The 25503-nt window shown below is 39.8% G+C and overlaps 2 protein-coding genes across 3 annotated transcripts; one reads left to right on the top strand and one right to left on the bottom strand.

Moving 5' to 3' along the window:
• Window positions 1–9133: 9133 nt before the first annotated feature.
• znf281b (zinc finger protein 281b) lies at window positions 9134–13812 on the bottom strand. The gene is made up of 6 exons (XM_030775660.1): window positions 13444–13812; window positions 13134–13250; window positions 12613–12739; window positions 12086–12169; window positions 11828–11946; window positions 9134–10921 (listed from the first exon to the last, which is right to left on the bottom strand). Exons 1-6 carry the CDS (start codon window positions 13810–13812, stop codon window positions 9134–9136), a joined length of 2604 nt encoding a protein of 867 aa, XP_030631520.1.
• A 4585-nt stretch (window positions 13813–18397) lies between these two features.
• Window positions 18398–23947, top strand: kcnj19b (potassium inwardly rectifying channel subfamily J member 19b). Of its 2 annotated transcripts, XM_030773702.1 has the most exons (4): window positions 18398–19063; window positions 22837–23053; window positions 23319–23710; window positions 23747–23947. In XM_030773702.1, the coding sequence occupies exons 1-4, from the start codon at window positions 18398–18400 to the stop codon at window positions 23945–23947; spliced, it is 1476 nt and encodes a 491-aa protein (XP_030629562.1). The 2 variants fall into 2 exon arrangements, with proteins under 2 accessions (XP_030629562.1, XP_030629561.1); XM_030773701.1 differs by having other exon boundaries at window positions 23319–23947.
• Window positions 23948–25503: the final 1556 nt, after the last annotated feature.

Raw genomic sequence — 25503 nt, 5'->3', positions numbered from 1 at the left:
ATCTAATTTATTTCAGAATGCATTGGTTCTGTTTGACTCATCATTTTAATACAGGCATATTTAAGGATGCTAAATCTTCTAAGCATGTGGTATTAACTTATTAACAGCTAGAGACCTACCTGCCTCACAGACTCCAGAGACATTATTATAAAACAGGCCCAGAAGGCAATCACAGGAAAAGCCATCCACACGCTCCTCACACTTGCTATTTGGAGGACAAGGATTCGGGACACAGAACTCTTTGGGATCAGTAAAGGAAAGATTTTACAGAAGCTAAATTAATCAGTAATAAATTAATCAGTGATAAACAGTCAGTTTCAATAGAACATACACAATCAAATTCTACATATAAGCAGTCTCTGATGATTAGGCCAAAAATGCATTTGAAAAACATGTCCACATGTCAGAAGAACAAACAAACCTATACTTTTCATCACTAATATGCCATTAACTTGAATAGCCTTTTGTCTGGAACAAAGGTAAGGAAGACCATAAAAATTGCTCCTATGGGATAAAACACAGGCACACAGAACAGGCAAAGAACTAAAACACTAAATGCAACTAAACAATAAACAACTGTGAACAAACAGGACAGTGTTTAATAGGGAAAGATGTGCACAGTGTATATGAACAGTAAATCATTGCCTGTGTCCAACACAATCAGCTGGAACAGGGAATATGCCCCTAACGTGGCTGTTGTGCAGAGATAACTGAGTTTGGAAATTTGTATTTAATAACACTGTGGTTGAATGTTTTTTGTTGTTGTTGTTGTTTTTGTTTTGTGTTTTTTTGTTTTTTTGTTTTTTTGTTGTTGTTGTTGTTGTTGTTTTTCCTTATGGCATGCATAGATCGCTCTGTTTGGAAATTTGTGTGTTTTAACACATTTGCTGATTGTTTCCAAAACAGTTGTTTTGCTTTAACCGAAAACACTCTTGATACTCTCTTACTAATCTAATATGAAATGAAGTGTCATGGTGTTGAACATTATCAAAATGATCTCACTTACGTTGTGCCGACACCACTGCTACTAAAAGGCAAAGAGACAGAAGTCTGAATTTCCCCAGTAACTCCATTGTGTTATTTTAAATGTTTCTATGATTAGCTAATTAAATCAATGAAATGTAAACACCAGATCTCTGACAGCAAACGTATGCGTTATTTCCTCTAATATGATCAACTGTCTCTGAATAAACACCTTAGAAGCAAGTAAGGGATTACTGGCAGCCTATCACACAGTCACATCAGACCACACCTGCAATGCATGTTTTAGCGACTGGTGAGCAATGACCTCCAAGCTTGCGCCATCGTACGAGGAAAAAAAATAATGGGGTCAAGTGTTTCGCAGGAAGAAAGAAACAGAAAAACGGGTTTTGACAAATATCTTTGAACATTTGGATTTAAATCAATATATATTCTCATTCCTCTTTTGAATATATATATATAGTTGCCTTGCAATGTGTATTTTGACTGCTTTAATCTCACTGAAAACCATATGTTTGTGAAACAGTGACACAGTGGTAAACTGAATCTGGCAAAAACGTCTGCATTTTATATTCTTGGGAGTTGCAGCAAGTGAGTTTTACTATTATCACAACATTAAAACAACTCAGTATTCAAGGTGTGTTTTGAAGAGAAAACTTTTGAACAATGACAATCTTCGTGTATAGAGGAGGCTCTATGTCCATGTTGTCAACCTCATCTTTCCTGGGATATCCCTAAAAGCACTACAATCTTCAATAGAATACATAAAACATTTTGTTTGTTTGTTTGTTTGTTTGTTTGTTTTGCTCTACCAGTTGCAGTTACAGTCATTAAGCTGATCAGCGTTCAATCAAAACAATAAAACAGTTTAAAAATAAAATCACTATTGTTACATGATTGAACCATAATTTTGTTCCTTGTCTTGATAGGAACAGACACATAAACATGCAGAACTGTGAAGAATAATCCAAAGTAGCATCCTAATGTAACATATTGTGCCTTGATTGGAACCATGTTGTGTGCCTGAGATTAAAGAATGCAGCGTTGGGCTCTGGTGTAAAGAAGTGTCGTTAATACCAGTTTGGCATAGATAGTAGAGGTGTACAGAGATGTCATTATCTGTATCTGTTCATCTGTTTCTCTGTTTCTGGCTGATGCACAGACATGTCAGTAAGCCCACCCCCCCCCCCCCCCGCCCCCTTTCCATCGCATTACTTGCGGTTTCCCAAATACTGTATTCGGATTCGGGTACATCCCTAGTGGATAGCATGACAAAATACATAAAACATTCATCCCTGACACTCAAAGTGCACGGTGGTGTTCACACGTCAGAGACACAGTAATTTAAGGAACATAAGGAGTCTAAAAATAATCCTTATCCTCCTTAATCAATTACTGCTCTGTCTTCAAGATAAATATTTTTTTTTATCACGGGTAATAACTTTACTAAAAATAACTTTATTGGGATCAAAACCTACATGTTCATGTAAACTGCCAGCTAATAACAGCGGGGGAGGGTTTTAACGTGGTAAACCAAAGTTAAATCTAACATTTGAAGTCTATAAATCATATTGAGAAGTAAGTAAAAAGGGAAACAGAAATGAGAGGGGCGAAGTTCAATGTCCATTTAACCAACGCATCGGTGCCTTTCATTTCAAACTAGAAAATCATCATCAAAACTGAAAACACACCATGACACAAGGATATTTTAAATTTTTTACTTTTTACCTGAGCGACTTGAAAATCTAATTTACCCTCAGAACAACACCGCGTAAATCCAAAGGTGTAATTTGCCAGTTCAGTCCACTATTACAACAGTATCCATGTTCACAGCATTTTGGCCTGATCCACAATAAATTAAAGAGAGGGTGACATCCCCTGAAACTGGCCAACACTGAATTTGTTCTGTGTATAACAGGCATGGCTCTCACCAAAACTAGGTACTGCTTATTTGGATCATTTTCAAGGTAAAATATGAAGCACTCATTTGAATGTTGGCCAAGGGAAGCCCTCAGCGGGACTAATCCCACAGAGCTGCAGTACTACAAAGAGGACTACAGTAGTAACATGTGTAAACAGAGGACTCACAATACTCATATTTACCTGTGGCATAATGTGCAATGAAAGTGCACAGGTAAAAACAAACTCTCACTGCAGTGATTCAAGAGATTAAGCACAACATCTACTGTCTTTCCAAACACATTTTTAATTTTAATGGAAATTTTACCAAATGTATTATAAAAACAGTTGTAATTATTATATTATATTTTATTATATTATATTATATTATACATAACAGTTTACCACGTGATCACTTTTGATCTCTCTTTCTCAAACTTTCGTGAAAATGCAAATTCAGATATGAGTTGTGATCACTTTTATTAACATATTCCTCTACGTCAGCCCACCAAAAGTGCAACTGAGAGGAATGTTCAAATAATAGTGGAAAAGAAAATGCAGTAACATATTCATTGTTAAAAGTATTGCGTCAGTGATCCACAGTTACAGACTCATTTACAGAGAGTGATTGCAGAGATTTTTTTCTTCGCGTTTCAGATGACTTCTATACATTCTTCTAGTATCTGGTACTATGAACTCTGGAGGTGTGGAAAAAGTTCAGGGAATCAAGATCAGTCAGAATTAGCACGGGCGACAACAGCCGCAATGACGCAGCCCGTCTACGTAACGGAACATTCTCGACGTTTTATTGGGGTTGCAAGGTCCAAAGTATCTGAAATTACGGATGCCATCCTCTTGACCCTAGTCACACCCATACTGTTTCCTAGCACATACTGTCAGAGGGACAATAAGGAACTAAAACAAAATTATTGTGAGAAGGTTATAACATAATTAAATTACGATTTTGTACTTCATTTTCGGAAACCATCACCGTATGGAAGTGATATATAAAATTAGTGGGTCAGATGTTGAGAGTCAAGTTGGGTCCACCTGAATTTTTCTGTCACATTTTGTCCCTTGGATGTCTGTTCGGAGAACTGATGTTAGTCTGCTTAAACCGTTCAGCAAACAATGATTATGCAAAATAGTCTAGTACATAACACATTTCACGTTTTGTCAAACGGATTCATCATAAGATGAGTATACGTAGGAAATACCAATACTACATATCAAGAATTAATTTTTTTTTTTTTCTTAATTTTTAATTTTAAACAGCTAACATTAAACAGGTGTTCTGGCACGTAGTATGATCTGTGTCATTGTAGTAAAAAAAAAAAAGGGAGAAGCTATAACAGACTGAGATAGTATTCAGAGAGCTTTTATGACACATAAATCCTGTCAGAGAGCAGGTGTCATCCCCCCAAAGATAAACTTCACCCAATTTGACATACAGACTAATTATAACAATTATACATTATGATTATGTTCTGATAGATTATGGTCTGATAAAATCCAGTTTATTTCAGCGATTCTTTTTCTTTTTTCACCCTAAACAATCAACGACAATCTAAAATGCTATGAAACTACACCTATTTACAATGTCATACAATGCAAATGGATGTCTGGGCCATCCAGTGAATTTACAAGTAATATATTTTTTAAATGTCACCTTGTCATCTTGTTGATGTGGATCTCACTGGTTTTCAGTTAGACAGGACCAAACAAAATGTTTTATCAATGCCAATCTTTAGAGAGGGATGTAAATCTGTTTTTCTCTCTGTCCTGCTCTGTTGGTCAATAATGGTTGACCAAAAATAACTTAGCAGAACAATCTGTTGACAGTTTAATAACATGAAGGTAAAAATGTCAGAAAGGGTGAACTTCCATGTTATGGCCTTTATGTGTTGTTTTCCTGACTCAACATAACAACAAAAAGATGAATAGAGAGACAGGCTTTGAAAGAGCACTGGTACAGCTCCAGTCATTCAAATATTTCCAATTCTTATTTGGTCTGATACAAATATCAACTGCATTTTCAGAATAAATTTAGCAGCTGCAGTCACTTTAGTAGCTTCTACTGAATGACGTTCAACAGAACAAATGTATGAACAATTGACAAAAGTAATGGTCAGTGTATTCAAACCTTGATCCAATTTTGGTCCATTAGAAAAAAACAAAAACAAAAAAAGGGATCATAGGAATATTTATGATATTGTTTTTATATAAGCTAAGTCACCATGCCCTGTTTACACTGACTACCTGTTTACACAAGCATTACAAGGTAAGTTCATTTACTGAACAAATGACACATTAACAACAGCGGCAGATGTGTGTTGAGAAATCATCTGAATAGTTCCACTTATCCACTTATCTCGTGATGTGGGAAGTTCTCTGAGAACTGGGATAAATTGTATATATCAGCTAATAATACACATAACTAGCGGTTAGCTGGGTAAGATGATCCTCACCGGCCTTGTCCATTAGGATTACTACTCACACTTATCAAGGACAGATCAGCTGTTTTGCCAGAGAGCTGAGGTCTTGCAGAGTACTTGTCTTGAATTAAACTGGGGGGAAAAAAGGAAAAGTGTGGTCTAAAGTTATACAGCTGTCCAGAAAGCTTATGATGACCACATGGAAAGAGACAACCTGTGAGTACCCAGACACAGTCACAGTTATCTGTCGCCACCTAGTGGTATGTATTTAAAGCAGAGGTGTAACCCTTTGTATCATGGTTCGGCTTGAAAAAATAATTGGACTAACTCAAAACTTGAGCTTTTCTCTCTTTATAAACGTAAACAAATTTCACTGAAGGAAGAATCATTTTAATACAAACTGCAACAAAGTCATGAAAAAAAACAAGAATGAAAGAAAACATCTTCAGTAACTATTATTTTATGAGTGTAAGAAGACAAAACAGTTGCAGTTATTTTAACTATTTCTCCGTGAAAATGAGTGGAAGAGATCCTGAGAGAAAATGTTTTGAGAAATTACCAGAAAATGAGCGCAAGATTTCTGTTGCCCTAATGGACTGCAAAACCGAAGTACCACCACACGGGCGATTTGAACAAGGAAGGAGGGTCCTCAGTTTCGGGACTATAACCTGATCATGCCATTTCTCACAGAAAAAGACATGACACATGCAACATGACGACCAACTGTTCTGACATTTTTTCAGATCATTGCGTGGCTACTTCGTTAAATGCAAAAAAAAAAAAACCACACATCTCTGCTTGAAGAAATTTAGTGATTAGACCTGCTTTCCTCATTCATACAGATTCCACTATTACAACATATATTATTCATGGTCTCAGTAATAACACCATCATGTTATTTAAAATGGTTACTGGGTCAAGCCATCATCTGTTGAGTGAAATACGGATGCCTCATGATAGATGACACACAAACAGCATGCAATGGTTTTTTGCTAGGATTATATGCTCACTGTGACTTGGCATCATGTTCAACTCCAAAAAACAAACAAACAAACAAAAAACACCCTTATTACACACGTACTATAAACCAAACCGAGCACAACAGAACTGTGGTTTTTGTTTTCAGTTCAATCCCCCTACGCCATTAATTAAAAAAGAAAATGTTCAGATGACAATAGTTAGTGACAACAATAAGCTCTTTGTGATGCAGACTTATAAAGACCATTAATTTCCTTTCTTCTGGAAGATAAAAAACACCTATTACTCTGCGTAAACAAGGTTAACTAGCGGAAACTCCTACTGTTCTATGAATGAAACAACCAAATCAAGCACACTGCTCTGTGAAAGAATACATGTAAAGCATCAACTGGACACAAGTTTTCATAACAAATGTTTTATTGGCTTATCTAATCATTTATAAATTCATCTGACACATACAGCCCTGTAAAGTCAAAGAAATTAGACTGAAGATGGGGACGCAAATATTGGTGCAATGGAGGTTATCAGAAAAAAAGTCATACAAAACTTCATATCATGCATCAAAAAGAAAAAAAATGAAAAAAACACACATTTTTAGTGTTTTTAAACATTATTGTAAACAAATTCTCTCTACAGATTAAAACAAACAAACAAAAAAAGACAAAGAAAAAAAAACACATGATGGCAAGTAACAAAAACAAGGGGCAAAAACATTAAAAAAAAAAAAAATTATGAAATTCTAGGGGGGGGTTTATCTAAAACGCAACACTGCTTGGCATAACTGCTGAACAGAGAGAAAAAAATTATACATTTTGCATTTAAACGAATCATTTTTATCGCTATAATTGTAAACACAGTGGCATAATAAGATTACACAATATGTTTGACGCATACTACATATCCACTACATACATACAAGTGTCCCTGGTTTCTTGTTTTTTTTTTTTTTTTGTCTTGTTTTGTTTTTTTTTTTCTTCTCAGTGATATGAGGTATATTAAGGTCAATCCTATTTCAGTGTCCCTCTCTCCAAAAAAAGCTTGAAATATACCTGGAGTGAGAAGTACAGCCTTTGATCCCAACAACAATACCGCTTCAATGTACCTCTATGACAGCTCATCATGAGCCAACACAGGGAAGGGATCACATAGGAAAGGAGCTACATCAAAAAAAAAAAAAAATCAAACTCCTGTTGTTTAGGACACGCCCAAAAAACCCCAACATTTTAACAGTGGAAGACACAGTGGCCCATTTTTCATCCAAGGGAGTTGTAAAATTGCATCAGTATGAAAAACGTTAACCTTGTCATGCTAAATTATTTCTGCCTTTTTTGCTTCACTGCAAAACTTGCGGTTAAAAAAAAAAAGAGAGAGAAGAAAAGTTACATCCAGAGATTCAGGTATTCTTGTTTCAAATGGCATGACTTGGCTTAGCTGTTCCTCCCAGAAACAACTTATATTTAAAAAAGAAAGAAAAAAAAAAAAAGAAGGAGGAAAAAAAAATGTCCTTTAGGCATCAAATCATTAATTTGGGTCTGTGAGGTAGGACTTATATCGTGGTTGTTCATTCAGACCACACAATACTTAAATACACTTAATACAAAGAGGCCCTGAACTTTAAACAAATGTTCCACAGCTACTAGTAATGGCACAGCATCCCCACCTCCCATAAACCTCCTAAACAGTCACTATTCAAGAGGCAAGCTAAGAACCAACCCCCCCCCAAATCATCCCAGATCTAAAATATCAAATGCCCTAACCAATAAAATCCATACCTCAAATCCATATTTTTAGTCACAGCTTTCTCCAATAAGTTTTTTCTTTTAAATCCATAACCGGGTATCTGTCTTCTTTTTTTTTCCAATGGTTGAAAAAGTGCTCATTTGACTCATTAAGAAGGAAAAGGACTAAAAAAAAAATGACGATTAACGAACTATTAAGAGAGAAAATGGGGGTAGGAGTGCTCACCATACACTCATCACACCCTGAGGCCATTTCAATTCAGCTATGAGGAGTCTACTTATAAATATCCACATGCAAGCATACACATTTCTACATGAATGTTCATTTGAAAGTATGTGTGTGTGTGTGTGTGTGTGTGTCCTTAGTAAAGCAAATATGTGAGTGTTTTCACATTGACAACAGAGTACCATAATCTCTGTATAACTACAAGTAGTGGCAAGACACATCAGTGTTATCAACTGAACAAATAGATTCATGCTAGGTTAATTCCTTCTCCTCAAAGAATTTTAGAAACAAAGCTTCACTGTAGTTTCACCTTTAAAAAGCACAGCTGTAAAAAAAAAAAAAAAGAAAAGAGTGCTAGATGCACGTCATCATAAAAAAATCATTGCTTCTTCCTGAGTAATACTTTAGATTATTGTAACAGACAACAGAGTTTGAATACTGGGCCTCTCCCTGACAATTGTTATTAGTGTAAATCATTATCAATAATCATTTCACAATTCAATCACGATTGCTAAAACACACATGGTTCATCAGGGAAAAAAAAAAAACAACCCAACAAACAAATCAGTCCTTCGCTATACTGTATTTTGTCCAAAAAAAAAAAAAGAGAAACAAAAAAAGACATTTATATCTATTTTTAACAGTAACATATCAACTACACTAAAAACAAAAGACTAAATACAATAAAAATGGGAATATCAAAAATTGCATTTGAGGTCTTGAAGACCTTCCCTGGTAGAGTCTTGTAGAAACATTTAATGGCAGTGTACATAATTAATATTTTACCTTGTTTTTTGTTTGTTTGTTTTAAAAAGGGAAATGGAGAGGAAGAGACTTCATCCCACACTCTGGGACTGAAGGGGGTCACCAAACCCTTACCTGTAGCTTTGGCTCGTGGGGGTTTTGGATCCTGAGCTAGCTGGCTCGCTAACATCAGCTAACAGACTAGTATACCCTGAGAATTCCGACACGGGAGTCCGTGATGCTCTGTGGTCGACATCCCCGACCCGAGGATCACTGCTGTATCCCAGGGGGGTCCGGCGACCTGACTTGAACTGCGAGCCAAAGGCTTGGGCGAAGTTCTCTATCTGATAAGTGGAGCGCAAATCCACTTCCTTGGAGGGCTCCAAAGGGGCGAGCTCAGGTGGTGAGGCAAGGGTGTACACAGAGCCATTGGAAACACTGCTACTGTTGCCACCGCTGCTACCACTACCCGAAGATCTGTCGTTCTTGGATTGCTGGTCCTTCTGGCTGCTGCCATTGGTCAGCTCCTGAGCGGTGAGCGGATATGGAGGCGAATGCTGCTTGTCCAGCTGTTCGGTGAGCTCCTGAGAAGGGGTGAGTTGCTGGTGAGTGGTTGGCTCCAGGCTGCTGAGGTGGAAGCTCTGCTGGGAGGCAGTGGAAGAGGGATGGGAAGGTGAGGGAGCACCCACCAGCATCCCAAAATGGGATTTGGACAGAGAAGACGAAGAGGAAGGTTGTAGAGGGGAAGGTACTGACTGTCCAAAGCCACAGTCAAGAGGGGAAGTGGTGTAAACATGCTTGTCAGTAAAAAGTGTGCTGGCTGGACTGCTACTGGATGAAAGCAGGCTGGGGAAAGGCCCTGATGGACCCAGAGAGAAGCTGCTACTGTGGCTGGTCCTCTCCAGGGTCTGCAACAAGAACTTAGAGTATTCATTCATGACCACAGTCTTGTCCCCTGAGTTTATAGGGGAGCCCTCATGCGGACCTACCAACTCTGGAGTGGCTGAAGCAGGCTGGAGATCCACATGGTGCTGGTCTGGAAGATCAAAAGTCACATCATGGTGGGAACCATCTGATTTGTGGGTATAGTGATCCAGCAGGCTTTGCAGAACTTCATCTGGAATGCCAGACTTGTCCTGCTTGATGTCTATGCTGACCAGAGGTGAAGTGTCCAGAAGGGCAAGAGTTGGTTCTCCTCCAATACCCCCCTGGATAACTGTCTGCTGAGCAGGCAGGTGGGCCACCCCAGCACCATAGTCTACTCCACCCCCACTGCTGTTTGCTGCGTGCAGGTACCGTCTCTTCTTCAAGAACTGCATAGCGTCATCGTAATTGCTGCTGGTTCCACCTTGTTTGCTCCCACCAGAGGCCTGAAGAAGGGTCATGCTATCCATCCCCCCTGACCCAGACAGGTCCATGGATGTGGTCTTGTGGGTGTGCAACTTCTGTCCATGGAGACCAGAAGTTGAGCTTGCCTCATTTCCCATGGAGAGCAAATTTTTGTCCTGGTTCTTGCGGCCCCCCTTCTTAAATACGAGCTTAGGAGTACATCCCTGTTGGTTCTGCATGGTTGTTCCAGATAGTCCGTCCTCCGCCGAAGAGGAAACCCCTGAAGCTGTGGGCATCTCCACAGAATAATTTTGCAGGCTGAGCCCACGTGGCATCTGCACCCCACCTCCTCCTCCTCCTCCTGTTGCTGTGGCTGTTGCTTTCTTTCTCCGACGTTCACCACCCTCCCCGGCACTTTTGGACTTGCCCCTCTTGCGGCCAGGGGCGCTGGTGTTTCCCTGAGTGAATAGGTAGCTGCCCTGTCCCAATTCCTCATCTCCAAGGTCTAGCATCCCAGGCTCCAGACCTTTCTTTATGGCTTCTACGCAAGCTCTTTTGTGCTTCAGTAATCGATCCGTACGTGAAAAATACTGCAAAAGAGCAGAGGGCAGAGATTTAGAACGGGGTGTAAAATACCACAGAGCGTGCTCACCACATGAAGGGATTACATGTATTAAAGATTAAGGAGTCATTTCTCAGAAACGTAACATCAGAATACCATTATTATATTAGAACGCCGTCAGAATACCTTTCCATAACTTATTTTATATGAATCCTAAACTTAATTTTGGCCTCTGTAATCAAGTATCTGTGAAAGGGTAGCTCCCTTCATTAATATGACAGCACTGTCAAACAAAGTTTCTCATCACATGCTCTCTGTTGATTCAGATAAATGTCCATAATGAGCATTCCTGGGGACATCAGACCAATCACACAAGCCCTGCTGAATCTTTCCCAGGCTTTCTGCCAGGCTTCTCTATGAACAGGCTGTAAGCAGTCAGGTCACATAGTACGTAACAGTATAAGTTAAAGGAAAACGAATTAATGAACTCTCTTGTCAAGGGAGAATGAATTCAGAAAAATTAGCATCCCGGGTAATTTGGGACTATATTGATTGCTGATTTGAATTTAAAGGATGTATGTTACTCCAGAGCAAATACGGTGTGAAAAAGGTCTTGAACTACTGTGTCTGTACAACGAAGGAATACCAAAACTTTTCTCAATCATGTGAAGAGGAATCTCATGGAGCATATGATGAACAGAAAAACATGCACCCAGTAATATTAAGTATGCCGATGCAGCAGAGCATGCATAGAAATTCCTCTCTCCCTTAACCACACTTTCATTATCACTGTAATTGTGGATTATTTTGGATAATTGTGATTATCTTCCCCCCATAATCACGCACCGTTATTATCAAAATAAGCAAATCAATACAATGACCTAAAAACATTCCCAAATATATTCATATGGAAAATACAAATTGTGAAGCTCACCTGTTGGCAGGTGTCGCATTTATATGGCTTTTCTCCGCTATGTGTCCTCTTGTGCCTCTCCATGTGGTACTTCTGAATGAAGCGCATGTTACACTGGTCACAGCCAAATGGCTTCTCTCCTGTATAGCAGATAGAGATTTAACACTTTAAACAGTTGACTCAGAAGCACCTTCAGTGTAATCATAACTGCCCATAATAATTACACTGCCTTGTCTGTCACAACTGTTCCATTATCACATTTTTGGCACATAGACTCACCGCTGTGAATCTTTTCATGTCGCTGCAGCAGGTACTTCTGGATGAAGCTCATGTTACACTGGCTGCACCTGAAAGGCCTCTCACCTATGGAAATGAAAGCACAATCATACATGTTCAACTTTAAATTCAATTTCATTAATACGTAGAATTCGGTAAGGCTTAACAATGCAAGGCAAGACTGATTTTACAGAGAGATGACCAAAGTTAAAAAATTTAATTTCTTACCAAACGAATTTTCTTTACTCTACTGATATATAACATTAATGCAAATATGTTCTCCCCCCAGCTGAAACACTGCTTTCCTATGGCCGTATCCAAAAAATCGAATCCCACCCAAAAAAGAATCTATCCTTTTATATTCCCGTGGAAAAATGAACAAAGCCCTAAAATTCACCCTCATCTCTGCCCGTTGGAACAACGAAGATCCCCTCTAAGACAAGTGTCTACGCTGTGTAAACCGTCTTCATGTATGTGCATGCTACATTCCCCCATTTGGGAGGACGCAGCAGGCTATGAAAGCCTCTCACCTGTGTGAATGAGCACATGTCGGCGCAGGTGGTAAGAGCTGCGAAAGGCTGCATGGCAGTGCTCACATATGTGTGGTTTGGAGTTGGGGGAGAGGCCTCCTCCTCCATCCCCATCCAGCATCATTGACTACAAAGAAGATGGGGTGCAAAAGCATTTTACCTCTGGCTTATCTCTTCTCAAATTTAGGCAATTTACAAATCTTTTCCCACATGACAAACTTTCTCCATCAATCACTGCATCACAGGGATCGCAGGAGGTTGTATTAAGGCCTCTGCTTTCCATCCTGCTAAAAAAGTTAGTGTATGTTACTTCTGTGATACTATTCCAATTAATAAAGCTTTCAAAACAATTGATACAAAACAACTGGTCAGTGAACTGTTGGAACTGGTTAAGTCAACTGGTTAATATAAGGTATTCACAGATGAACCTCCATTAATGAAAACCACAAGAAAAACTTTCTACACTATTCCACTGCTGTTCCTGCCATTTAAAAATTGGGGAGAGATTCTGGTGCCCAAACCTTGGCGGAGTCTCCACGTTTCCTTCTTGATTTGCCCTCCGGACCTTCTCCATTTGTTCTCTTTCCTTTCCTAGTCGTGGATTCCTTTGGGTCTTTTCCTAATCTTCCAGAGAACTGCTGACAAAGCAGAGGTCAAACCAAACAGGCATGAGAAAGACAGCAACCAAATTTAAGGTAGAAACAACAGTAATAGTAACAGACAGAGGCTAGGCTGAGAGCCAGCAGCAGGTAACCAACTGGATACAGGCAAGTTTTGCAAAGAAGAGTGCAAAGAAAACAGCATGCATATTCTTCAACCCACTTGGCTCACATTGCTAAGGCTGAGGTCATGTAGAAGCATGTTCTGATGGCCTCCAAGTGACATGTCCAGCATTTCTGTGCTCTTTCCCCCTGTTGCTCCACCACCTCCATAAAGAGGGAGACGATAGTCCAGTTCAGTCAGCTTCTCTTGTTTGATGCCCATGCTATGGAGAAAGCTGCCCGTGTGATCAGGTGAATCCCGCTCTTTCTTTAGGATCATCTCTTGAGGCAGATCGGACATGACCGGCTGGGAGGTCAGCCGGGTGAAGCTGGTGACTGGAGGCAGATGGCTGAACATGATCATACTGGGGGGGAAGTTGGAATCCATTCCTCCATTTCGCAAAAATTCATTGCCGAGCTTGTCCTGGATAATACTCATGGTAGGATCCGCAATAGGGAAAAGTCAGTCAGCTAAAAGAGGAGATATACTAGAAAAATAGAGAAGAGAACTGTATGAACATAGAGTACAATGAAAAGAAAATGGAAGCTACTGTTACGTTTCCATGTGTCGTTCATCATACTAACATACAAACACATAAATCCAAAAGGTGAAAAAAAAGGTGATCATGAACATGCTGTGATCATGAATAAGTTCTCTGACCAGGAATCTGAACAGAGCCAGGTGGCCACTGTTCCCTACACCAGGCCATTAATTGCTTGGTTGGACCGATTATATTTTAACTGAGAGCAGAGTACTAGTATAAAGAAATTATTTCTAAAATTAATGATAAATCAGGGGTGGCGCAGTGGGTAGTGCTGTAGCCTCACAGCAAGAAGGTCTTGGGTTTGGTTCCTGGCTGGGGCGGCCAGGGTCCTTGCTGTGTGGAGTTTGCATATTCTCCCCGTGTCTGCATGGGTTTCCTCCCACAGTCCAAAGACATGTAGGCTGGGTGAACTGGAGATGCTAAATTGCCCTGGGTATGAATGTGAGTGTGTTTGTCTGTCTATGTGTCTGCCCTGCTATGGACTGGCGACCTGTCCAGGGCGTTTCCCTGCCTTTTTCCCTACGAGCTCCACCACCCCCTGCAACCCTGATTAGGATAAGCGGCTTAGATAATGAGCGAGTGAAAATGATCGATCAAAAGCTGCATTAATTATGGAAACATTAATTACTGATATACTATACATAAATTAAGCTATGCTGTGTGATGAAACTGCATAAAGCAGTCATAAAAACGTTGATGACTGAGGCAGTGCCATTCCACCATATTAAATTTGAGTAAAAGAAAAGCATCTACACAATTTTCTTAACAAAAATTCCAAAACAGTCTGAGAGGGGGAGATACTTTCTATTTCCATTACGCAGTATTTCTTTAACTGCTCTTTATTTGTTTGCTTGTGTGACTATTCAGATCAAAAACACTAAATGTATTGCTATTGGCCTACCAAGAAGAACTGAATAAAACAGCACAGCAAACTAGTTTGATACTGTACAAAATACCGAACGGAATCATTTGGAAAATTTAAGCAAAACTGATGGACAACGTCTTTTTGTTTTGCCCATCAATCACATTTTACGAGACAGGAGTGATAAGCACATTAAGATTTGAGGCGTCGTCACAGATCACACAAATCAAGGCCGTTACTCCTTGAGATAAGCCGTCATTCTTTGCAGGTCATTTAAGATGAGAGAGAACTCAAGCTAGTTAAACTGCAAGGCTTAACCTCTTCACTGCAAGCATCATCGGATCAACCTGCGATTATGTCGAAACAATCTTCTGGCCGACATGAACACAGCAACAACAGATGTTTCAAATTTCTAACACAGAAATAACGTCCATCATATTTTAAATAACTAAATCAATTCGACATATTAACAAGAGGTCCTTGAAAAGTTGAGTACGGATTTCAGCGTGTTTCTCTGGTTATTAAGGCTACGTACCTCTGTAGCTTGCTGCACACTGTTTCTACTTTTTAAATGTTCAAGTCGTCGCATGCTACATGTTTACCGATGTGTGTATTATATGAGTAAAGCCTTGCTAGTTCGGGACAGGGTCAAACAGGGTATCACTTATCAGTTACACTTCTTCACAAGATTTTCTGAAGAATTCCAAAAGGGGTAGTCATGTTCACCATCGACGTCCTTGAAGGTTTATGTGCACCAGACAGTCGGACTCCGTCATGTCCTAATAAAATTGAGTCAATCCTGGCTTGACTCAGGGCAATCAATGTTGGCGACACTTTGCCAAATAGCCAAATGTAAGGTATTTCATGCAAAGAAACGGTGGTGAAAATTTGGCAGATAAAGGTCTTTTCGAACGAAAACAAGACAACCGCACACAAACCTGTTTATTTTCCAACCATTTGGTTTCGAGACACTGAAATCACGTCGAGCTATTGTCAGAGACGCAACCTCAGAATGCTTAACGTTAGCTGAGTTAGCAAGATTTATAACCGTGTCAAGCGGTTAGCAAGATTTGATATCAACATAGATCCCCTATCTACTGTTAAATTACATAACCGTTAAATGTATTTGGGCGATACGACGAGGAAATTTTTGCAGCGCCAGCACAATTTGGGGATGTGCAAAAAAACTAACATACAGCAGATCAATTCACGATATCTATACTCATTATAAAATGAGAAACAAAACTCTGCTAGCACAGCTAATCTGGTTAATCATCAAGCTCTGCACAATGTATGCTAACCAGCACCGCAAACTGCGCCTGAAGAAATGAAAGTGCTTTACTGAAAACATATAGGCAAACCTTTCGTCTTAATTTGCATAATCGGTTTAAGAAAAAAGAAAGCTGCGAAATCTATAAACAGAAATAGTCGTTTTTTTGTCGTATCCCGTCTGTTAATATTGGAAGGATATCCAGTACCACGCAGAGAGGAGAAAAAGCTAATTTGATAGCTAGCATAGTAGGTCACTGTTAACCCAACATGGGATAGCTTGCTAGCTAGCTTCAACTAAATATAGCCTGCTATTTTCAATGTCTGCATATAGAAGCTTCAGACATTCCTCTGGGTTTGTGATAGTGGTTCACATTAGCGAGACAAATAAACTGAAAAAGCACAGGTTCCAGTTTAATATTTGTTTCCTGTAATGGGTAAAGATATTCATTTAGCTTTAAGCTAAAAGCCACCACACAGCCATCGTTAAATGGCCCATGAAACACCGAAACAATGATGCTCGGCATTGAATGCGTCTCTCGCTTCAGCGGCTGTGATTCCATTCGGATGATTCCACCACGTTTAATTCGACATATTTCACCATTTGGTCGTAATCTATAGCTAATATATCACCAAGCTTACCTGAACATGACCGCAGCTGACTTTTAACGTTTATATTTTCCCCCGACTCTCGTTCCTGTAAGTTTTTACTGCCAAAACATTGTTCTCCAGCGGCTGCTGCACTCTTCCATCTTGTCTTGACGCGGGGAATTATGGGTTTAGTGGACGGATCCTGAGAGGAGACAGACGAGCCACATACTGAACGGGTGTGCATTGAATAAGAAAAACAACAGAATATTTTCCAGTTAATTAATTGTTCTTTCATCCTGGCCCTTCCTCCTCCTCCTCCTTCTTTCTTCTTTCTTCTTCTTCTTCTTCTTCTTCTTCTTCTTCTTCTATACTTTTCAGTATGTGGATTAAGACTGTCTCAATGCAGTACTCAAAAAACTGATAAAAATTAATAAATATATCGTATTTTGTGTAAGGATTGCATGATTAAAATTCACTGGGGTCAACTACAATTGTTTTGAAATCATGAAATCATACATACAAACACACGTGTGTGTGTGTGTGTGTGTGTGTGTGTGTGTGTGTGTGTGTGTGTGTGTGTGCGCATGTACACAAAATTATTACACCCGTATGTAGATACTCTAAGCTATTTTGTTCTACACTGTGGTCCTGTCCTCACCAATACTTTTCACAATGTTTCATGTTAAATCACTTTCCCAGAACTGTGAGTTTGACAGAGCTGATTTGCAGCGAGTTACAGAATACTGTTCAGGTGTCCCAGTCAGTCAGAAGAGCAAAGCTGAAGTTTGTTCTCCACTCCTCAGGGCATGTCGTCAAGACTTAAAAATTATTCAAAATTCCTGATGAAATGTTGAAAGCTACTACTAAGTACCGTCTTGGATGTAAGACACAAATAATGTGATAGTAAATTAAGTAATCCAGCTAAGACTTGATTTAATAATGTTTTCAATTGTTTGTCCTGCAGGTTGAAGACAAGAACAATTAACTCTGAGTGGCCAACTTGGAAATGTGCTACCAATTCTTAAAAATATCATTAAATTAAATTTTAAAAATGTGATTTTGTATTGCGTCAGTACAAAAGTTGTTTGTGAGAAAAACGCTTGTTTTTCGATGTATATGTCCTTGCTAGAATGGCTCATGGTGCGGTTGTGCATCCCATAAGAAGCTCATCAGACAGTTTCGATCTCTTTTCGCTAGGTGGCAGTGTTTGTCTTTATAAACTGAACAGCTGCATCTGACTCCACACCACTGTTTTTATGGTACCTGATTGGACTGGGAGAAAAAAAAGATTTGCCCAGCCTCCCCCTCCTGCAAATCACACGCGTGCGTACGGACAACACAACCTGGCCACAGAGTACCGCAGTTTCTCTTAGGTTCTCTATGTAGTACTTTCGCACTGCATGCTGTAAACATCCAAGCTTACTGACGGGCAGAGACGCACTGCGCGGTACTTGAGAAGAAACACAAGTATACGACTGCCATTTTTGCATTTACACTATTTCCGTATTTTTTTGTAAGTCGAAGGAAGAGGAACAAGACATCATTCGCTCTGGATGAAAGTTGTGGACGGACGAGACACTTCACTTGACAGTGCTGTAGTGTTTCAGTAGGCTGCATTAGTTGTCTATGTCTAATGCAGTAACGCATATTTAGATAACTGACAATGTGGCAAAGGTCGAGTTGAAAGTTAATTAAGTGCCATCTATCATGCGTAAATAGCAAAATATACAATATTTAAACACCTTTAGTAAGTAATTATGTCGGCAATAAGAAGGAAATTTGGTGAAGACTATCAGGTTGTAAACACGAACCGGGGCATAACTTTCTCTGCGCCTACCAAAAGAAAGCGCCAGAGGTTTGTGGAGAAAAACGGACGCTGCAATGTCCAGCATGGTAACCTTGGCGGGGAGACCAGCAGATACATCTCCGACCTATTCACCACGCTAGTTGATTTGAAGTGGCGTTGGAATCTACTAATATTTCTTTTGACCTATACAGTGGCATGGCTTATAATGGCTTCAATGTGGTGGATAATTGCCTATATCCGCGGAGACCTCAACCATGGACACGACGAGTCCTACACTCCATGTGTCGCCAACGTTTATAACTTTCCGTCGGCTTTTCTGTTTTTCATTGAGACCGAGGCAACTATCGGTTATGGGTACCGATACATTACTGAGAAGTGCCCAGAGGGCATTATCCTGTTTCTTTTCCAGTCTCTTTTGGGCTCCATCGTGGACGCATTCCTTATTGGCTGTATGTTCATCAAGATGTCCCAGCCGAAGAAGCGAGCTGAGACACTAATGTTCAGCCAAGATGCAGTCATCTCTCAGCGGGACGGGAAGCTGTGCCTCATGTTCAGAGTTGGAAATCTGAGGAATAGCCACATGGTGTCTGCACAGATCAGATGCAAACTCATAAAGGTACCAAGGATGCTCTCATCTCCAGAGCACAATCTAATACAATAAGATCTTAAATATGTATTTGCCTCCTTTAGCTGAGTTGATTTCGTAAAGAACTGACTCATTAACATAACATTTGTAGGCAGTGCTGAGGACAAGTGGTTTTAGCTTAGGAGGGCACGTTAATTCAAAATAATGATGACAGACACTTTTATGCTGTCAGAATTGATTAGAGGGATGTAAGATTTTTTCTTCAATTAATTATTTCCTTTCGTTTAGGTCGCTACTATTTAAACACGTAAAAGTAAGTTAGAATGATTTTCTACTTATTATTTAGCATCATGATGGTCTACGACCTTAGTAGTACGTGCACAAACGTATCTTAACCTATTTGTGTCACTTTGCTCTCACCTCAGTGAGAGATGCACGTGCCAAAGTCACAAAGTCTTTCAGCGGCAGTTTTACTTCAATGAGATTTTCTTTGTGAGTTGCATATCTGTCACGTTTTACAGGAGTATCTTGGACACGAATGGAAATGAATGAAAAAACAAAAAGTGTCATGTGGAAACCTTTAGATTTTAGAGGGAGCTTAAATTTATTTTTTTGCTGGAAGAGTTGATCAAATGACCATATTGAACTTCAATCAACTAGTACTAGGCAGTAAAACCACATTGCATTGTTGGGAGTGTAAAGGAGACATATTAGCTGTCCTCAAAGGAATATGATAACAGTCTAAAAGCTTGGATACATTTCATCTTGGAAATTGCTGTAATCCAACCGCGTGTATTCTGGAACTGCAGAAATGTGCTGCTATTTCAATGTGGGGTTGTTGAGTGTGGGTTAAAAGCCAGAGAGGATCGTTAGGGCTTTGAAAAGTAGCCCAGAGAGATAGACAGAGACTGATTATGCACCATATGTACAACCCAAGGTCACATCTTTTCTCATGCCACAGAAAAGTATGTCCAGGAAAGTATGACACTTAAAACTTGAAATTATAGCCAAAGCTAAAATTAATACATGTTTTTCATTGTCTTGGGGGATGGGGATGACAAATCAGCAATGACTTCTAATTAATACAGTAGCAGTATCTGTAAAAACACAGTCACAGTCTTTGGAGTTCCAAACACTCTGTAGTCTTTAGGAGGTGTTATTAAACATTTGACAGTGTAATTGAGCTATTTGGTGTGCCACGGGATAATAAGACAATACCAAGAGACAGATGTTCTTTGAGCATTGGAGTGGAATGTAGCTACAATTAAGTCACCTTCAGAAGTACAACTGCAGTCATGAATATCATGTCAAAGGGCAGGATAATACAAGTTTTCAGTGCGTTTTCCTGTTGTTAGCTTCTGTAATAGATTGTTCTGCTATAGATTGTTGTATTTTCTGCTGTTTTGTGCTGAAATAGAGGTATTTCATATTTATGGTAAACTGTAAAATCAACATAGTAATACTTACATGACATATCAAATACACATAAGTTAACAATTGTATTTGAAATTCATGTCTGTACATATCCACACAGACTACAATACTACACTTGGGTCTCACTCTAGACATATATGAAAGGTATCATAACCTTGTGAACTAAACCAAGCCTTCTACTATGACCAAATGATGCATTTGACATGTTGTTGTACATTATTTTTACACTATTTTTTAATATGGTGGGGAAAGAGGAAATACAAGCAGAAGAAACGTAGCAGTGTGGTGATGAAGTTGAAAGAGAAGTGGCAGAGAAAAGCATGCTAGGGGAACTGTAAGTTCATACAGAGAAAGAAAGTGGGAGAGGGAGAGAGAGAGAGAGAGAGAGAGAGTGATTGACAGATGGGACTCACCCCATACTGTTGACAGCGGAGGTTCTCAGCAGGTGCGATGCAGAGCATGCAGAATGACAGACGACTAACTTCCCAAACACTTTCCCCCCCCCCCCGACTTTCCACATCTGTTGTTGTCCAACACAGGCTATCAAAGAAAAAAAAAAAAAAGTAGAACTAGCACATCTCTCTCTGAGACCGGCCTGCGGAGTAAGCATTATGTCCAGCCCCACAGATTTACACCACCAATACCCCTCTGTACGGGTATTTTAGCAAAGCTGAGATAAGAGAGAGAAAAGGAAATGGAGCAGGACCGTAATCAATTTTGTTGCTTCCTTGGGCATCAATTCAATTAAGAACGGTTTCAATCCGGATTTTATTGCAAGTACAATGCATTTGCGGTGTTTACATTCACAAATGACTGAATTCAGGTCATATGAAGACCACATTAAGCCATGCCTGTTACGTATTTCCACGATCTCTGTGCCAGTTTTTTTTTTTTTTTTTAACACAAAGAAACAAAACAGACACATCCACACCGCTAATTTCCCACGTGACGTACGGCAGGATTCCTAACTTAAACAGATTTAAGAGCGAAACAAGAACATTATCCGTCCGAAGCAACAACATTATCAGATGCACTCGTTGGGAATTCAGTATAGATGTTAGTGCAGCAGTATGTTTGTGTATTCCTGGGTCTATGAGCGAGGCAGGAGGGTATTGTGGAGCTGCTGGAGTCGTAGGGTTAGAACGACAGGGTCAGCTCTCCTGGGTAGAGGATTAGAAAGCTTTGGAAGGGAGGCTGGCAAACTAACAGTGGAATGATTAAATATCACCTGAGACTTCATGCTGGGAATTACACCATGGGGATGAGGTGAATATTAGACTCACAGCTTCCAGGCTCTTTGCCTCATATTGCTGGATGACAGATGCCATCTCACAGAGGAATTGTGTTCCTGCCTGACCTCCTTCTGGGGCCTCTTTGGAAGTAACGCAATGTGTATACTGTGTGTCATTTGATTTTTTTTTTTTTTTTCTTTTCGTGTTCCTGCTTTGTTTTAATTTCTATGTGCAGAATTGATCATAGTGTGACAATTCCAATGACAAATTTATTTTTGTTAAATTCATGTTGTTCATTTTACTTTTGTTAAAAATACACACTAAAATTAAACTTTATCTTTTTTTCATTTTTCTGTTTCATAGTTAAAAAATGTTTGTAAATCATTTGATCATTTGAGGCAATTCAGAGATATTTGAGATGCTTACAAAGACACTTCAAGTGATTCAAGAGATTCTGTAGATTTTTGACGGCGTACATTTCCATAAACTGTAAGATCATTTTGTTTGACGGTTCTTATCAAGGTTTATGTTTGTGTGTGTGTGTGTGTGTGTGTGTGTGTGAAAGAGAGATCTTTGATGCCACTCAAGAGGAAAAATTGATTGTTTGCTTGAAAAAGCGAGAGGCAATCAGAGAGTACTGCCTATGCTCTGTGAAATGTCTCACCCCTCACTCCACTCCAGGAACACCATCATGTGTGTTACTCACAGTCTGTTCACCATCTGTGGCCTTCCTGCACAAGCAGCCAGTGGAGCTGTCTATGGCACAAACTGGAACAACACATATCTGAATAAATAATGACAGATAGAAACACTAAAAGGAGCACTATTCAATACTGCACTTGAATCTGTGTTCATAGAGTTCATTTTTATGGGTGGAAAAAGACCCTTTTTGTATAAACTATTAATATTGTCCAGCTGAGACCTGTCTGGAATTATCACTGGTTTTGTTGTTTTTTTAGACAGGACCATTAGACCAGTGAAGCCGCGATAACATAGGGCTGAAATGGAGAATGCGTTCATTATGAATAAGAAATCTTCCACAGAGTGAACATTTGCCACAGTATATTCCTTTCAATATCATTCTCTCTCTCTCTCTCTCTCTCTCTCTCTCTCTCTCTATCTATGTGTCTCTCCCAGTCTCGTCAGACACCTGAGGGTGAGTTTTTGCCACTAGACCAGCGGGAGTTGGACGTGGGCTTTGGAACAGGTGCAGATCAGCTCTTCCTGGTCTCACCTCTCACTATTTGCCATGAGATCAATCCAAAGAGCCCTTTCTTTGACCTGTCTCAACGTTCCCTCATGAGCGAGCAGTTTGAAATTGTCGTCATCTTGGAAGGCATTGTCGAAACCACAGGTTAAAAGCATTACAAGACTGAATATAAATGCCCACTGTCTTTATAGCCAAATGGATGGTTTGCGTAAGATTAATATGAATGTCTTTTGTTATGTAATTACTGATATGTGATCATTTTAAAATTGTATTGTGTGTTTGTGTGTGTTGGTGTTTTCCTTGTGCTACTCTCATTTATATCTCCATTAGTTTCTCTGTTCTGCTACCTCTTTGTTTCGCTTTATCTAGTCTCAGGATCTCTCCCTCCCTCTCTCTTTGTTTCTCTCAGGTATGACCTGTCAGGCTCGCACCTCTTACACCGAGGACGAGGTTCTGTGGGGTCACCGCTTCCTACCCGTCATGTCACTCGAGGAAGGCTTTTTCCGGGTTGATTACTCCCAGTTCCACAACACGTTTGAGGTGCCAACACCTCCATACAGTGTTAAAGAACAGGAGGAGAAATGCTCTCTGCCGTCTCCTGCTCCTGTCCTCTCCCCAACACCTTTTGACGGCCGTAGCCGCAGGGAGAGAATCTTTTCCCTGGATGGGGCTGAAGATCAGGGCTGCAGGCTGCCCAGCAAACTCCAACGCATGAGCTCCAGGAACGGGAAAGAGGCCCTGAAAATGGGCGGCGGGCAACCCGCTGAAAAAGCCTCCAGCACGGGCGACCTGCCCCTCCGCGTCCAGCGTCTGGGCTCCTTAGCAGGGCAGGGGGAGGCCGAGGATCAGCTCCAGCTCAAGTGTCTCAACGTAGCCACGGAGCCCCTCACCCAGTCAGCAGGGGAGCTGGAGTACCGCAGACTGGCTCCAGTTCACGTCCCGGTGCCAGGTCCTAACCTGAACCCGCTGCCCGCCTCAGGGAGCCGGCCCGAGGACAACCTCCCGGCCAAACTGCGCAGAATGAATGCAGATCGCTGACATTTAGACCCTTCGACGCCTCGTCCCTGTTAGCTTACTAAACAACTGACTCAGATGAACAGGGAAGCAGGTGAGGGTTTAAATGGTTCTTACACGTTATTTCAACTGGGAATATACTGTGATCATCCCCTTTTGTCTCATAATATAATGAGAAAATAGCCATGTCTCAGCTGGGTTTTGGTCATAGGACAATTCAGCATTCTTTTCGCACGTCAACTCTCTATGACAGCCCCATGCTGAGAAGCACATTTAAACTCATCTCTGCTTAATAAAGATGATACATGCACATTTTAGCATTTTGTGAAATACAAAGTATTTATATATTTCTTGTTTTGACTTTTTTTTTTTTTTTTTTTTTCATTTGTTTTGGCCTGACTCATTTTGAGTCAATTTCACGGTTGTTTTAGTCTTAGCTGCAGTTAAATTGAATTGAACTAAGTTGAAGCAACAACAAAAATTAATTTAATTAAGCTGTATCAGAGCTTGTTTAGAACAATGCTTATTGGGATATTATCTGTGGGCACACAAATGTATTCATGTTACAAAGTCTTTTTCGTTTGTTTCTAAGGATTCTCTTTAGACTTCAGCTGTATGTGGACCACGCTTCTTATGATAATCAACACATAAGCAAAGTGTCCTGTTTCTGCTTTTTTGTTTAGATTTATTTTCCGCTGCTTATGATATAGCTACAGTATCGAGGCTGATTGGGGACTTGCTCTTTGAAGAGGTCGTTTTAAAGTAATAAAATTTTCATCCATACAATCTAGTAAAAAAATAAATCTTTTGGAAAGCACCTTTGATGTTGTATATGGTTCTTTCACACACACACACACACACACGAAAAAAGACACTTTGCTGATATTTTTTTAAGATTTAGATGCTATAAGATTTTTAAACCCAACACTTTAAAAAATGACAGTGATTTTTCTGATTTTTTTAATCTTGTTTACTTCTGACAGTGGTTGCTGTGAGGGACTTGATACCTGTGCTTTAGCATAATACAGCTATCACTAATTTTCATCTCCGTGGCAACCCTTTGACTCTCACCTCAAGTAGTGGGAGGAAATAAAAGTAATTCAGTTCGTCTCAAGGGAGCTTATAAATCACAAACACATTTTCCATTTGCAGCAGAGACAAACAGCCCAAATTTATCACTCTTAATCGCCACCACTGAATAAGAAATTTTCTGAAATGAGTCACTACAAGAGCCTTTGTTTATTTTCATGGACATATGCCAAGATAACAAGCAGACATTATATGGTTCAAGTGGTGTGACCGTGCCAAAATGGCTTTGCCCCCAGTTCGGTCTAACACACACACACACACACACACACACACACACACACACAGTGCTCAGGAGGTCTTTATGTTATGTGAATCACACTTCTGTCCTTTGTTTTAGGTTGAAAAATACCCTTAATTCATTTGCTACATTTGATTTCTTACTTCATTAGCAAATGAAACATTTGTCTGACATTTGTAGTTTTTAAAGTACTGTGAGTACATTTTGAAGGAACAAAGTTCATGTTGGTAAAATGTTCAAGGTGTAAATGATA

The sequence above is a fragment of the Chanos chanos genome, chromosome 5, assembly GCF_902362185.1.
Source record: "Chanos chanos chromosome 5, fChaCha1.1, whole genome shotgun sequence".
Classification (NCBI taxonomy): Eukaryota; Metazoa; Chordata; class Actinopteri; order Gonorynchiformes; family Chanidae; genus Chanos; species Chanos chanos.
The sequence above is the reverse complement of the archived record's forward strand: the minus strand, read 5'-3'. Positions and strand labels throughout refer to the sequence as shown.